Genomic DNA, 16,751 nt, shown 5'->3' on the forward strand with positions numbered 1-16,751 from the left:
TAACTCTAAAATTGTGGACCATGACTCTCCCAGGGCAGACTGGGACCAGTTTTTCCAGTTCTCCTGTAGCATATTCCCTCTTTTTGTGTCCCCTTCAACACCTGGAAAAGTTCAGGATCTCTCCTTTTACAACCTCATTGCAGACCTCCCCCTCCCCAAATTGCTTGCCACTCTTCTCATCACCCCCATTGCTTCTGCTCCTTTGCTTGGCCTGAGAAGCCCTTCCCTGATTATTCTTGGCAGAATTCTCCAATTTTAAGCCTCAGTTGAGGATCCAGTGCAAGCCTTCTCTGAGGCCCCAGGCGGGAAAGCAGATGCCCTTTCTGTGCTTCTGGGAGCCTAGCCTGTGCCTGGCACACTGTCCATTGCTGGCTTTGGGGCTCCCAGATAGCATGCTGCTGCTTCAGCACCCAGCATGATGCCATCAGAGTGTCAGCTTGCACGTGCAGGCCTTCGGCATCTGAAATCTCCGCAAGTGTTGAATCACAAGCAGTCCACAAAAACTGGTTAATGAGCCACAGCTGGAATGTGACTGTGGTCATCTTTCCATAGCAGCTGTGGTCCCTGGAAAAGTGTTCTGGTGGTAGGCAGAAATCTGCCTTCCTGAAATTTCCAACGTGTAGTTCTAGCATGTTGACTCCCAACAGATGTCTGAAGCAGAAATTTGCTCTCTGTTCCCCGAGTATCACTTTCTGGAGCCCAGTTCCTTCTCTTCCCACCCCACTCCTTCAACTCCTTGCATGGTGGGCAAGTATGTTGCCTCATGGAATCCAGAACCAGTACATCCTCTAGGTCCTTTCCCTGCTTTCACTTCTTCCATGACTCGCTATTGTCCACAGGATGTGGACATTCCTTCCCTCATAAGGCACTGTGTGATGTCACCCAGCCTCTTTCATCACCCCACACCAATGATCTCTTTCAGTTCCCTGATCCTGCTCTCCTTTCTTTCTAATAGGCTTTCTACATGCTGTTCCGTCTTCCTGAAACATATTGTCTCCATCTCCTGCTTGCAACACATCACCATCTCCTTTATCTGTGAACATCTCAACCTTAGGAATCATTGCAGCGTTTCCTGATCCCTCCGACTCCCTGACCACCCCTTGGCCATTGACATTTGCTTTCCTATTTTTCAGATTCATATATTGTTATCCTCAATGCCCAGCCCAGGCCTGGCTGTTATTAGACCCTCAAAAAAGAGATCTGGAATTCCTTGATGATCTAGTGGTTAGGACTCCATGCTCTCACTGCTGAGGGCCAATGTTCAATCCCTGGTCTGAGAACTAACATTCCACACACACAAAAAATTATTTTCATGTGGTTGCTGGCTTCTAAGATGGTCCCCAATGACCTCCACTTTCTGCTGTTCATGCCCTTGTATGTATAGTTCTCTTCCAAAAGGAATAGGGCTAATCTTATAACTAGATACTGCAGAGATGATAGTGTATGATTTTTCAAGGCTCAAGGCATAAAAGACATTGTGACCTCTCCTGCTTTCCCATATCACTTGCTCTAGGGAAGCCAACTGCCATGTTGTGAGGATACTCAAACAGCCCTAGGGAGAGGTCCACATGGGGAGGAACTGAGGCCTCCTGCCCACCCTCACTTGCCAGGCATGAGTAACCCACCTTGGGAATGGATCTTCCAGCCCCAATCATGCCTTCACATGATTGCTGCCTGATTTGACATTTGACTGCACCTTCAGGAGACCCTGAGTCAGAACAACTTAGCTCTTGAATCCCTGACCCACTGCATCTGTGATATAATAAATGTTTGGGGATAATTAGTTATACTATAATAGATAATTAACCCATGTCCTTTTTTTGTGATAAATATTTGACAGTCTTCTGTAGAAAGTTTCAATTCCATTTTTGATGACTGCATGTGTTTCTCTGTGGCCTTACCACCCTTCATGGGAGACTCTGAGGTGTCAGCAGTCAGTAGCTAGGAGCCCCTGGTGGTTCCTCCCAAGTGACCCCAGACCAGCCAGCTGGCTGTGGCATTCCCAGGATTCCCTCCTTCCCAGGCAACTGGGTGTGGGGTTGAGTCAAGTTCAAATCTGCTGGGGACCGCACCCACCTCACGTGAGAAATCAGAGAAGCCAAGTCCATGGAAACTGTTCATATGACATACTTTATTTCCAATCTACAACCATTAAAAACCCTTTGTAAGTTTACACTGTACAGTTATTCTCATGTCTGAAATAAGACATGGGAGGGAAGGAGAGCTGGCAGACTGGACCACGGTTGTCTAGCACCCAATACCTCCTGGGAAGGAGCCTTCTGAAGAAAGGAGTAGAGAGGAGAAAGAGCGGACAGGAGAGGCAGAGAGTTTGGCCCAAGGATGCCCCTGGTCCCTTCCTTCCCAAAGGCCTTTCCCTGGGGGACCCCTTAGGCCCATGACTTCAGGGTCCACACAAGGAAACCAGGATGGTCAGGAAGGGGGTTTCACAGTATTGGCGGGGGTTCGGGATGGGGGGCCAGGTTGAGGGACAGCTTTTGGCTCTCTCCCCTCAGCCCCTAGGGGCAGGAACTGCTTTTTGGCACTGTCTATAAGGTCTCCCTGGAGGTGGGAGGAGGAGGAGCTGGCTGGGGATTTAGGAGTCTTTCTTTGAGAACCTAAGTTTCTTTCCCTTTTCAAAAGAAGCCATAAGCCTATGGTGAGATTCCCAAGGGATAAAGGGTCAGGGTCGTTTGTCTCCTGCCCCCACCCCACAGGATGCCCACCCCCGCCTGGCTGGCACAACCCTATACAACCTTTAGTAAAACCCAGACAAGTAGGAGAGGTGGGTAGAACTGGAACCAAGCCAGGGGTAGGGAAAGGAAAAATGCCTGCCTTTTCCCAGTCCCCCAGTTTCTGGGAAGAGGAGAACACAGATGTGTTTTGCTTTGGGTAGGGATGGCCAGGGTTGCCAGCCTCAGAAATCCAGATGAGCTTGATGTTTCTCACTTGTTCCTGGTCAGGACCAGCCTCGGTCCTTCACCACGCCACACTATCTGCTGGTTTAGATTGGCAGCCAGTAAACGCCTATGTATATCAGAATCATTTGGAGAGCTTCTTAAACCCCCAGCTTGCTGCCCTCCCCCTACCCCCGCCAAAGTTCTAGTTTTGTAGTTCTTGAGTGGGGCCAGTACTTTGCATTTCTGTCAAGTTCCCAGGTGATGCTCTGGCTTCTTTGAGAACCTCCAGGCATCTCATCCTCAGCAACTTGGTGCCCTAAGAAGACAGTACCAGGGAGCTGGGCCACAGCTGCCAAGGCCCTGCCTTAGAGGCGCCAAATTGGGAAGCTGCTGGGAACAGTCTCGTGGTGAGGCCCCTGTGCAGAGAAGTAAACTAAGGCACAGAGATCAGTAGCAGAGCTGAGAGAGGAGCCACGATACCAGGGCCCAGTGGAGAGAGGATGGTGATGCAGGACCCCAAAACACGAGGGGTGCTCTGGGGTCCCTAAGGATCATCATCGTAAAATCATACAACCAACCAAACACAGAGAAGTTAGGACAACTGCCCAGACCTGGGCCAGGTCTCCAAAATCCTGGCTGAAGTTCCTTTTCACAGGAGCAGTTCGAGTGGTATAGAGCGGAGAAAGACAAGATGGTCAGGCCTTGATGACTTTGGCCCTTCAAGGATGCTTAGGGGAAACCAGAGCTCCTTTCCTTACCGCCTGGGGTTCAGGGAGCTGGTGAAGGGCAGGAAGGGAGGCGAGCAAGGCTGATGGGGTAGACAAAGGAGGGTCCAAGGAGGGTGCGGGGAAGGGTGGGGAGGGGGAGCCCTGGGCAAGGGGTCACCTTGTCACCAGTTCCCTTTGGTTCTTGGCTCTATGGACTTCGCAAACTGAAAATACTATAGAAGGGATAAGGGGTAATGCCAGGGTGGGCTACAGGTTCCACCAGGGCAAGCTATTCAGAGGCAGAGAGATCCAGGGGAGGGTAGAGAAGGTGGTGGGATGTCAAATGGACAGGCAGACAGATGGACAGATGGCCAGGGAGAGGAGGGTCAGGCTGCATCTGCTTTACAAACAAGGCTATGCAGGACTGGGCAGGATAGGGGAAGCCAAAATGGGGGTCCCAGTGACCTCCACCAAATCCCAGTGGATAGTGCCGGGGTCCTGTCGGGAGGCTGTGGATGGAAGAAAATGGGACGTAAGGGTGAGATGGGGATGTCTTTCTGGGCTGGGGGCAGTCACTGGGCCAAGCCCAGCCTGAGGCATGGGGGAAAGTTTCCCCCTTCAGTGTGAGAAAACAAAACCCAGGAAACACAATCAGATCTGAAAGCAAACATCAGGAGTTGGGAGACCACAGACACGGGAGGATGGGGATGTGAGCCTGAGGGGCCAGGAAATCCACAGGAGGCCATTCTGGGAGGGCTGAAGTGGGTGGGTGCTACAAAGAAGCCCGGGGCTCAGAAGAGGAAAACCTGGCCATGGGTCAGGGCCACCAGGTCTGCTGGTGGGAACCAGTCAGAGAAGAGGAAGCAGAAGGAGGGGGGACTTTGGAGGAAGGTGATAAAGCATGGATGGGTGGTAGGAAGCAAATAGGCTGAGCCCAGAGAGAAGACAGGGTTCAACCAAGATCAGGGAATGGTAGGTGGGGTCTCACTCACCCCCAGGAATGCAGAACCTGCTGGGAGTCAGGAAACCTGAATTCTGGTCCTGACTCTGCCTCCAGTTTGCTGTGTGACCTTGGGTGAGGAATTCCCTTCTCTGGGCCCAATTCCTGATCCAAAACAGTGAGGGCTTTGACAAAAAAGGACCAACATTGTGTGATTCCACTTAGAATACTTAGAATAGGTAAATTCATAGAGACAGGAAGTAGAATAGAGGTTATCAGGGGCCTGAGGGAAGGATGGGGAGTTACTGTTTAGTGGGTACAGAGTTTCGGTTTGGGGTGATGAAAAAGTTCTGGAAATGGATAGTCCTGATGGTTGTATCACTGTGTGAATGTATTTAAAGCCGCTAAAAGGGCTAAAACAGTCAGTTTTATATTATGTATTTTGGGCCACAATTTTTTTAAAAGTGAGAGAGTTGGTCCAATTTATTAGCTTTCCTACTCACTAAGACTAGTGAGGGCATTAGGGGACAATGAGTGTGATCAGACCACTTTACATCAGTGTAGAACCTTACGTTTTCCCACGTAGACTCACAGGCACAGTATTGTATTTGGTCCTCAGCACCGCCACGTGAGGTAGGATTTCTTCCACTTTGACGCTGGAGGAACAGAGGCACAGACTAGCCACATGCTCTGGGGTCAAGGTCATTCAAGTCGGTGGCAGTTTATTATTATTTTTAAAATAGTGACCTGGAAAACATCCTTGCATTTTAGGTTCATACCACAACTGACTTAGTGGCCTTTGAAGAAAGGACACATGCTCTAAATTAGCATAAGAGTTTGCCTCCTGGGGCAAATGTTGTCACTTCCCATGACTGGATGATGAGAGTCATGAAAGTGATGTGCTTCCCTTTTTACCATAGCTGCCAGGAAACTCCAGAGCAAAATTTAATTGCAGGATTATGGGAATCACGTCAGGTAGATACAAGTGTGTGTGTGTGTGTGTGTGTGTCAGGTAGATATAAGTGTGTGTGTGTGCGCGCGTGCGCTTACTCAGTTCTGTCCAACTCTGTGCAACCCCAAGGACTGGAGTCCTGAACACTCCTCTGTCCATGGGATTTTCCAGGCAAGAACACTGGAGTGGGTTGCGATTTCCTCCTCCAGGGGATCTTCCTGACCCAGGAAGATCCTGCGTCTCCTGCGTTGGCAGGAGAATTCTTTACCCACTGTGCCACCTGGGAAGATAGATTTGGGGAATGATAATTCCTCTTGCCGTTTGACTTTTTTTTTTCTTCTGTTGTTTTACTGAAACTTTACGACTAAGATTGTAAATTGCCTCCGCTGCTTTTTGGAAATTCTCAGCATAATTAACCCAAATCAGAGCTGGGTTGAGGACCAAGTCCCCTAATTCTCAACTCAAGGCTCTTCTAAAGATATAACACTGTGGTTATTGGGCTTAAAAAAGATGGCCTAATTGGAGATGGTGAAGGACAGGGAAGCCTGGCGTGCTGCAGTCTATGGGGTCACAGAGTCGGACATGACTGAGCAACTGAACAACAATGGTCAAGGCTGTGAACATCAATGGCATGGCACTGGTATTTAGGATCTCTCTGGGAGTTTGTTAGATATGCAGATTCCTGGCCCTCTGGGGTGAGGTGGGGCCCAAGAAGCTGCATTTTGGACATGTCCACAGAGGATTCTGATGCAGGGCCCCCATACCACCCTCTGGGACACACAGGTCCAGAGATTCAGGGTAGACTGGTTTTATGTCTGGGTTGGGCAGTGGCATAGTCTGGGTATTCTGCACCCACACAAAGCCCCCAGTGGAGCAGTAGGTTAACACAGCAAGGGACAAGGTTGGACTGAGGGTTCCAGTGGACCTAGGTTCTAGTCTGAACTTGATGACTTCCTAGTTAGGCGACTCTGGAATGAGACCTGTACCTCAGTTTCCTCATCTGTAAAATGGGAGCACTAAACCCTGTCCTGCCAAGGTTGCCTCCCAGAGTTAGCATGTAGAAGCCTGAAGGAGATGTGGCAGGGGAAGCAATTTCTAAATAGCCATGTGCTCTACAAAAGGTGTCCAGGGACTTAATTATTAATGAAGAGGTGGTGGGATTGGGGGGCTGATGAGCCTGGAAGACTGGCAAAGCTGATGGGGAGGGCATTCTAGATGGGAGAGGAAAGGGAGGAAGGCCCTAGAAGTTGGATGGGCAAGAGGAGAACAGGGCATGTGATGAAACCATGAAAAGTTGATGCAGGCAGGCAGGAGGGAGCCATGTGGCAGTCAGGGCACAAGAAGGTCAAGTCTTGGACCCTCGACTTTGTCACCTGGGAGAGCAGCTGGTAGAGGAGCATCCCTGGGGAGACCAAGGGAAGGGGCTGTTTTCAGCAAGACCCCTTAGAAGGGGTTTTTAATTGGTCAGCCTTTGGTGGGGACAAAACTGGGGTGGGGGAGAGGGCTGCCAGGGTGACAGGGACTTGAATATTGATACCTCGTGCATGCAGGATCTAGGGGCCACTGACGTGCCAGAGTAGTTTGAATTTCATTTCAAATACAGACATCATTGCCCCCAAGAGGGTCTGATTTGGCTGTGGGAAGAGGTCACATGTCAGAAACACAAAATCACCCAGTTTGGGGTCAGTCATGCCAACTGGTCTCCATTTCCCCTCAACCAACTGGTGCCAACACAATGGATCCAAGCCTAGGGGCCTGTGGGGAATTAGGACCTCAGGGTTCCTTGGGACTTTGGCTGAAGAGAACAAAGATAGAGGGAAAGGAAAGGAAAAAGAGGGACAGAGGGCGAGGAAGAAAAGGAAGTTGCTGGGAGTAAAGAGGCAGCAAAGAAGAAAGGGGAAAAGGGCAGTGTTCCTTCCTGGGACCCGGTGCTCCTGGGGAGTCCTCACGGTGGGCCAGGCAGTTTTCTGCTTCGGGAATGTTACCAAGACTTAAAAGGCATTTGAAGAAACAAAACAAACTTAGAAACTACATTCCAAAAGAGTAGAGAGTTTTTACAGGACAACCCCCCACCCCAAAAAAGGAAAACACAACCAGTTACTAATTAAAATGCTAAAACCCAAATCAAACCAATATTTACATGTAACATTTTCAACCTCATCAAGCCCCATGTCCAGAGGCTTCTGTAGGAACAGTGATGAGTGACCTTGCCCAGTGGCATGCAGGAAGCAGAAACTGGGACTTTACTGAAAACCAAGGTCTGAGGCCTCTGACACTGGCTAAGGGCTGGGCGGCCAGGCGCTAAGACAACGAGAACGCAAGGACAATCTTGGATGAGAACAATGATGGTAAGGCTGAGCAGTCAGCAGGGTCCAGGTCTCATGAGGATTCCTCCCCAAGGCTAGAAGTGCAGCCTCCCTGGCCCTCTGCAGCCCAGGGAGGTGGCAGAAGGCCTCTGGTAGCTTGTGACCTGGTGTGAACCCCCTTCCCTTGGAGATAGCATTGGAGGGGCCCCCTGACCTCTTGGGTGGGAGCACTGGCATCCCAGAGGGGCCTGGCCCTTGGCTCCACTGACCTGCCTGCTCTGCCCACACAGGTCACTATGGTATGAAGAAGTGGCTGGTTGTACTAACATGACCCCAAAGTTCGGCCGATAGGCAATGGAGATGAAGGTATTTGGGTAACTGATCCAGGTGCCCCAGAAAGGGCAAGACTGGGGGCTGGTGGCTGGGAGCACAGAGGCATCTCCTGAGTCCTGGGGACATACTAGCAAAGCTGCCGGCTTTTGGTCTTCCTGATAGAAAATTCACAGATAAGCCACTTTATCCTGATGTTTTCATTCTGAGCCCCCAACCAGTTACACGCAGATATGCAGGTATGTGTGCAACCAGAATGGGTTCACTGGCACCAGGGGGAGACCCTCCACGTTCCCCTGCCCTGTCACCACTGAAATGAGCCGTGCTGCAATCCGCCCGATGGCTCAGACAGCTCACATGCAACAGGGGGAAGGGTGGGCAGTGGGGCTGGGGCTGAGAGACGAGCCTGGAGAGTCCATAAGGCTAAGGAAGAGGCTGGTGAAAAGGCTGGAGGCTGGTGAGAACTGAGGCAGGCTGGCAGACACTCTCAGATCCATGTGCAAAGCTGCAATAAACAACATTCTTGAAGTTCAGTCCTGTTTTCCTGCGAGTTCTCACTTAGGGAACTTGGAAAGATCTCCATGCTCTTGATAAAGCCTTAGTAATCTGTGTTGGACTCATTAGAAACCAAAATAAAGGTGTCAGAAGGAGGGAGGAAAATGAGAAGGAAAATGGGAAGTGACTGGGGAGCGGTGCTGCTGGTCCAGCCCTCTGTCCTGTCTGTGAGTATTTACAAACTCACGGCTGGGGGTGGGCAATTAGCAGGTGTGGAACATACAAGCGGTGCTCTGAGGCCAAAGGGTCAGCAGATTTGTGGGGACCTCTGCTGGGGCCCCCTCCAAACCTGAACCAGGAGACCAGAGCTCGCCTGCTGAGTTGCCTTGTCCACAGAGGGGACCATCCATCCATCATGTTAAAGCCTTGCATTGTCCCAGTGATGAGAGTACATGTCTCAACCTCCAATAAATTACCTTAGGGACTGTGGGGTAAATTAAATTATTAAAATAAAGTAAAACCACCTTAAATATTTATAGTAAGAAAAACTCAAAATAAACAACCTAGGCAAGAAATGTGTTTCCAGGCCCCAGTGCATTGCCATGTCCTGGGGCACTGGCCTCGTGGAAGGCTCCTGGGCCTGATCTGGCCAACTGGGAGTCTCTTTTTGGGAACATCGCTGCCCTCCACCAGCTGCAGGATGTAAACACAGTAGAGCTGTGGCACCCCTCCAGGGTGCTGGGGAAAGAGGCCCCAGCAATCAAGGCAGTGGGCAATTAGGCATTTATTTATCTGTGCACCTGGTCTTGAGATGGACTCTACCTATGTCTGTCCTCAAGGAGTCTCCTGGGAAGGCTGGGGTCCCCCCAAGTCACCTTAGCAAGAAAGGTAGTTCCAGTGGCTCCCCGACCCTGGGCCCCGCACATTTCTACCTCACGTTCTAGGTCTTGCTGCATCTGAGCTATGGGCAGGGAGATCCAGGGCCCCAGGATTCCAAGCAGATACCTGACTGTGGCTACTGCCCTATCATATCCCCTAGAACTGTGGCAATCCAGAGCAGCAGGGCTGGAAGGAGGAGGCAGCGGCGGTGGAGGGAAGAGAGGGATGGGGTGATGCCCAGCTCAGCTCCACCAGACACCCCATGTTGAGCCCTAGAGCAAAGCCTGTTCTTCTCATCGGTGTTTCCTCCCCATGAAGAGGGATGTGGTTGGCCGGGAACATCTCTGTGAGCCCTTTTCCCTGAGGCGCATGGCTGGAAGTGGATCCTTTCCTTGGCTCTTCTGAGAAGTGGGTGTGGGCGGAACCAGGCAAGGCTCTCCCAACTTACGACCCAGGAATCAGCTCTCAACGGATCTCTCTGGAGACGCTTCCGAAGCCCAGTTTTGGTCTTTCTCCCACTCGCTGCCTTCCCCTGGGAAGTCAGAGATCACCACCCAGCAGTCAGCAGGAGACCCCGCTTTACCTGGCTGGGAAAGCGCTTCCATGGCAGAGATGCAGCCCTCCAGGGCGAGAGATGCAGGGAGCTTGCGGGCCCCAAGCGTCTTCTCCTCTCCACTGGTTCCCTTCGGCTGTCCAGGGGCGGGGGCTGGTCGAGGTGAGGAGCTCCGCTGCTCTATCACTCGCTGGGCGGGGCTGCCCGCTCCTCCCCACCCCAGCCAGACTCTGAAGGGTGCAGCCTGCACTTGGAAGGAGAGTGGCGGATGGCAGAGCGGGATGGCCGGGCGAAGCAGGAGGCGAGAGACTGGGTGCTGCAGTCACACACTGCATCCTGTGGGGAGAGAGAAGTCAGGAGGAGCCTGGAGGCACTGACCGCCCGCCAGCCAAGGAATTTGGACTCAGCTGTGCCCCGGGACCAGTTCCTAGGAGCTGTAGCCCCTCTTTGAACCAATTTTAAAAACTTATTTTCTTCCATTAGAGCAGTAATGAATGTTCATAAATAAAGCAGTAATGAGTGTTCATAAATAACGTTCCAGGGACTTCCCTGGTGGTCTAGTGGTTAAGAATCCACCTTCCGGTGCAGGGGACTCGGGTTAGATCCCTGGTCGAGGAACTAAGATCCCATATGTCACGGGGCAACTAAGCCCATGCACTGTAGCTAGAGAGAAGCCTGCACACTGCAACTGGCAAAAGCCTGTGTGCCGCAAAAAAGACCCAGCACAGACAAAAATGCAAAACAAAAACCCCAAACAGTCCAGAATATAATAAATCCTGGAATATACATAAATAAATTCTGGAACATGCCTTTACCAAAATGATCTCAACTCCTATAGTTTACTTCGTAATCGCAAAGACAAATACTTTTCTGTCATTATGTATGTCCAGATCTCTTTCTTTTTAATGGCCACATAGTATTCCACTGAAAGGAAATAGCTTATTTATCCAACTCATTTTTTATGTGTGTTTTAAGTAGTTGCTAATTTTTTTTTACTACTACCAACACACAGGGATAATGGTTAAAAGTGCTGCTATACATTATTTACAATTGCCAAGATATGCAAACCTAAGTGTCCATCAACAGATGAATGGATAGAATGCTACTCAACTATTTTTTAAAAAAAAGTAATTTTGCCATTTGTAGTACCGTGGATAGACTTGGAGGGCATTATACTAGGTAAAGTTAAGTTAGACAGGGTAAGACAAATACTGAATGACATCACTTATATGTGGGATCTAAAAAATACAACAAACTTGTGAATATAACAAAAAAGCATCAGACCCACAGATATAGGGAAAAAACTCATGGTTACCAATGGTAAGAGGGAAGGAGGAAGAGGCAATATAGAGGTAGGGGATTAAGAGGTACAAATTATTAGGAATAAAAATAAGCTACTAGGATATATTTTATAGCACAGGGAATATAGTCAATATTAATAATGATTACAAATGGAGTATGAACATTAAAAATCATGAATCACTATATTACACACCTGTAACTTTTACAATATTGTATGGCAACTATACTTCAAAACAAAAAAACCAAAAACGTGCTGCTGTAAAACTTGATTGGTTGGTTCAAATTCCAGCCCAGTTACTTACCAGCTGTGTGACCTCAAATAAGTTTTGCAACCTCTCTGAGCCTTGATTTTTTTCTCAAAGTTGTTGTGATCAACTTTGATCTCAGCCCAGATTTTTTCCTCAAAGTCTGTTGTGATCACAATAAACTGTTGGCATAGTGTCTAGTAAGTCTTAGCAATTTTTATTAATAATGCAATACATTTCTTTATATATATATCCACCTGTGTAAGACTTTCCATGGCTACATTCTTAAGAGAACTACTGGATCAATGGGCAATAAGCATATTTTACAAACTGAAAAATGTTTGAGTCAACCAACATGCAAAATACAATCAGCTTTGTATTTCTGGTTTCGTGCTACAGTTGTGGTTATGTGATTATGATGCTTAATTTTGTGTCAACTTGACTGGGCCACAGGTCCAGACACCTGGTCAAACACTATCCTGGGTACTTCTGCGAGGATGCTTTTGACTGAGATTAACACTTAAACCAGTAGACAGAGTAAAGCTCCTTGCCCTCTCCAACGTGGGTGAGCCTCATCCAATCAGTTGGCGTACTGAGCAGAACACAGAGGCTGACTCTCTGTGAGTAAGAAAGAATTCTTCCTGCGTGATGACCTTTAGACTGGAATGACGTCAGCTCTATGTGCTGCACTGGAACCATACCACTGGCTCTTCTGTTCTTAGGCCTCTGGACTCAGTCTCTCTGTCTCTGTCTCTCTCTACACACACACACACATTCTCACGCATGCATAACCACAAAGCCTACTCCAAGTTTCTCCAAGGAACCCTAATATGATGGCTATGTTCAGTTTGTAAGAATTCAATAAGCCATATTTTTTACAGTATGTATATTAAACTAAAAAAGGGTTTTTTTTTTAAGTTAAAAAAATAGGAAGAAATATTTTAAAGTTATTTTTTTTTTAATTTAACGCAGCCAGAGAGTATAGGGAAATAAAGCACTCACCATATACTCTTGGGGGTTCTAGAAACTCGACAAAGTCTTTGGAAAGGAAATTCAGCAACACTTATCAATTACTTTAACAATTTACCCATTTCTACAACTCAAAACTAAGGAAGTAACCGATTAAAATAAATTAATTTTAAAAAACTAAGGAAGAAGGGGACGACCGAGGATGAGATGGCTGGATGGCATCACTGACTCGATGGATGCGAGTCTGAGTGAACTCTGGGAGTTGGTGATGGACAGGGAGGCCTGGCGTGCTGCAATTCATGGGGTCGCAAAGAGTCGGACATGACTGAGCGACTGAACTGAACTGACTGAAGGAAATAATCTGCAATATGGAAAAATGCTTTTGTGTCAAGATGTTAACCACAGTATTATGTACAATAGGGAAAACCTAGAATCCAGCTAAACATAGAAACCGTACAAATCACATGAGTCAATTCCAGCCCGTGCCATCCTTCTGTGCCCCCACCTACAACCTTCCTTCACTCCCTGCGCTGCAGACCATGACACCACCCCTGACTACAGCTGACTGGGCCAAGGGGCCCACTGGGCCACGTTAGACCAATCAGTTTCTTCCTGAAATGTGGAACTGGGACACAGAGATTTGACTCCATCTCTTTTAAGTGCTTGAACCGGAAAATGTTACAAAAGCAGAGTACCTGGACCATATGCAAATACAACAGAGAGGGAAGGAGAAAGAGGACATCAGAGAAAATGAAACTCAAAGGAGAGGAGAGGGAGGGACTTCCCTGGTGGTCTAGTGGCTAAGAGTCAAAGTTCCCAACACAGAGGGGTCTGGGTTCAGTCCTTGATCAGGGAACTAGATTCCGCATGCCACAACTAAAAGATCCTGAGTGCTACAACTAAGACCTGGTGCAGACAGACAAATTATATAGATAGATAGATAGATACATATATATATATCTATATATAGATAGATTTTTCTTTTTTTAAGAGAGGAGAGGGAGACAGAGCAGCCACTGGGGCCTTTGGATCCTTGCCCTTGGGTTCCATGGTATAACTTCCAATTTCCCTTTCTGCAACGTTAACTTATATGTTTTACTAATATACACATAAACCTTAACTAAATCTGAAATTGATATCTGGAGTGGGATGAGCAACAAAAGGGTCTCAGAATGGAAGCCCTCGGAGATGGAGTCTTGGTGGGGTGGGGGCAGTGGTGTGCTGGGACATATTTAGAGACTAGTTTCCCAGGAGTGAGAGGAGGAGCGCTGATTTTCAGCAATTCGTTTCCACTGAGCGAATCCTCTCAGGGTACTAAGTTGACACCACTGAACACAGAGAGGTCCACGACTGGCTCTCATGAATCAAGGGAGCGGGCACACCGCTGGGTGGCGGGAGAGCAGCGCACACGCGTCTTCCCCGGAGGGGATGCTGGCAGTCTCTGGGGGTGAGCGTGGGTAAGCCATGCTCACGCATCTAGTGATCAGACGGTGTGTCCATCAGGTCTGCTGTTCCAGGACCGAGGCCTTCCAACCCCCATCCCAGGCCAGCACAGGGGCTTACTGAAACAGAAACCACACGCCTGAGCTTGAAAACCAAAGAGTTGGGACCTTACAAGCCAAACTCACCTCAAAAGAAAAAGGGCACCCCGCCCCCAACCCACCTACCTCATTGGGAAGGACCGTGGCTCCATCTCCATCTCGAGTGATACCATCCTTCCCCACCTGCGGGAGCACGGAGAGCCTGGCCTCCTCACTGCCGCCCGACTTGCCCACCTTCTTGTTCAGGATCCTAGCCATGCCCTCGGGTTGATGGTAGCTGGCTGGGGAGAGGGACTCCGGCTTCTTGGCGCCCTCTTCCCCAGCCGCGGACGCCGTGGGGCTCGGCGCCCGGCCACACACGTTGCGGAAGAACTCCTGCACGATGCCGTACTTGGGCGGTTCAGGCTTGGCCCGGGCCTCGGACATGCCAAGTTTCCAGACCGACTCCGCGCTCCCCGAGTGCTCCACCACGCTGAAGAGGCTGGACAGCCCGTCGTTGATGTTCCTCAGCACAGGGCTGTCCCTCGTGGTGGTGGAGCGCGCCCAGGCCGAGCCGTTCTGCTTGCCCTGGTGCAGGTTCCACAGGCTGCGGTCCTTGGCCCCGTCCAGCTTGGACACAGAGCGCCTCTGGAGCTTGGGCGAGCCGTACTTGGGTGAGCAGCAGGGCCGTTCGATGCGCGCGTGCACCTTGTCCAGGGAAGATGAGATCTGCTTGCTGCGCACGGACACGAGCGAGGAGCCGCGCGGCGACCAGCTCTTGCCGTGCAGGCTGCCGCGGGGCGGGTCGGTCTGCAGGCCCACGCTGACCGTGCGGATGGTCTGCGTGCCCACGCTGGCCACGCCCACCGTCTGGCTGGACGTGCTCTTCACCTTCCGCTCCAGGGAGCCCGAGCGCATGGCCTGGCGCACGCAGTTGGTGATCTCCTTCATGTCGTCGCTCATGTTCCCCGACATCTCGAAGTCATGCAGGGCCGCCGGGAAGCCAGGCCCCGCCGCCGAGGGGCCGCCCCCGGAGCCGCCGTCCAGGCGCTGCCGGGAGAAGTTGCAGAGCCAGCGGCTGTAGGAGCTCTCGGCCAACCCGTCCGCCTCGGCCGACTCTTTGGGCTTGGCTGTGGTGAAAAGGAAGCCCGGCTCGATGATGATCTTCCCCTCCCTGTCATGGACCACGGGGACGCCCAGGCGCCGGGCCACCGGGGGGCTGTAGTACACGCGGATGCCCGTCTTGTCGGGCGCTGTGTAGCTGCGTTGCATCTGCCTCCCCGCCGGCTCCGGGCAGCCCAGGGCGCCCAGGCGGTTGCAGTCACGGGGCGAGAGCCCTGGCTGTTCGGGGGTACCCTTCTCCGGGTCCACTGGCTGGGCGCCCACGAAGGCAAAAGCAGGGCTGTTGGGCAGCTTTTTGCCCCGGGAGGCTTCCCCGGCGAGGTACGGGGAACAGTCCAGCAAACTCTCAAACTCCGACATGGAGGAAACAGATTTGGTTCTGGGAAGAGCAGAGAGAACGGCTGAGTTAGTGGAAGATGCCTTATACGGAGCAAGCACTCTGGTCTTCCTCGCTGGTCCCTGCGCTTCACGGGAGCTGGGACTACGACAGTCCTGCTCACCTCTTGTGAAAGATGCTGTTGGTGTCCTGCCTCTCACTCCCTCCACACGCACACCTACACGTGCAGTACTGCATGCTCCGAGCACCTGCCATTCTCCACCTGAGGGCTGTTTTTCTGTCTGCAGGAGCACACTTGGCCTCCACCCAGTTGTTCTTTAGTTGCTGAAGTCATATCCAACTCTTTTGTGACCCCATGGACTGTAGCCCACCAGGCTCCTCAGTCCATGGGATTTCCCAGGCAAGCATACTGGAGTGGGTTGCCATTTCCTTCTCCAGATCTTCCAGACCCAGGGATGGAACCCACGTATCTTGCATTGCAGGCAGATTCTTTACCACTGAGCAGAAACTAAAACTTTCACATGATGTACAGACATAGCCATCAACAAACCATGGGTGGAGTTTGGTAATTTGGTGCCAGTCCCCAGGTCCCCTTAGGTGGGAGAACTCACGCTCCACTCTGGCTCACAGCAATCTTGTGAAATAGCCCCAGCTGCCCACGTGTACCCTGGTTGATAACACCTCCTTTATGGTGCCTTCCCTTTCCTGTCTCACTTCCAGACTTTTCCTGGAATCCCCTCCCAAATGTTCCATTTGCACCCAAATCCTTGCCTGAAGGCTTACTTTTAGGGGAGCCCAATCTAGGACTTCCCAGGTGGCTCAAACGGTAAAGAATCTGCCTGCAATGCAGGAGACCTAGTTTCGATCCCTGGGTTGGGAAGATCCCCTGGAGAAGGGAATGGCAACCCACACCAGTATTCTTGCCTGAGGAATTCCATGGCCAGAGGAGCCTGGCAGGCTATAGTCCATGTGGTCGCAAAGAGTCAGACATGACTGAGTAACAACAAATAATAACATGATCTAGGAAACCACTTTATCTCTGGCCCAGACCTGGTGTGCGTGCTGTCTGATGACTGTAAGTGCCAGGCATACGTGACAGCATTGCACACGTCAGACCATTCAGTCCTCGGACAAGTCTAGGGGGCAGTTCCTGTTACCCCATAAGTAGAGATGGGAAGTACAGCACCAGGGCACAGA

At 50.6% G+C, this 16,751-nt stretch overlaps 1 protein-coding gene across 2 annotated transcripts in view; it reads right to left on the minus strand.

Annotated features, from left to right (window-relative positions):
• Window positions 1-6,892: 6,892 nt before the first annotated feature.
• The window catches only part of MTCL2 (microtubule crosslinking factor 2), a 70,924-nt gene continuing 61,065 nt past the window's right edge, over window positions 6,893-16,751 (minus strand). For both annotated transcript variants that reach the window (XM_069548518.1, XM_069548517.1), the window contains 2 exons: window positions 14,243-15,596; window positions 6,893-10,395 (listed from right to left, as the gene is read on the minus strand). In XM_069548518.1, coding sequence (XP_069404619.1) covers window positions 10,243-10,395; window positions 14,243-15,596 — 1,507 coding nt within the window. In that variant the 3' untranslated portion in view covers window positions 6,893-10,242. The remainder of the gene's footprint in view (window positions 10,396-14,242; window positions 15,597-16,751) is intronic.

Source organism: Ovis canadensis, chromosome 13, assembly GCF_042477335.2.
Source record: "Ovis canadensis isolate MfBH-ARS-UI-01 breed Bighorn chromosome 13, ARS-UI_OviCan_v2, whole genome shotgun sequence".
In the NCBI taxonomy this organism is placed as follows: domain Eukaryota; kingdom Metazoa; phylum Chordata; class Mammalia; order Artiodactyla; family Bovidae; genus Ovis; species Ovis canadensis.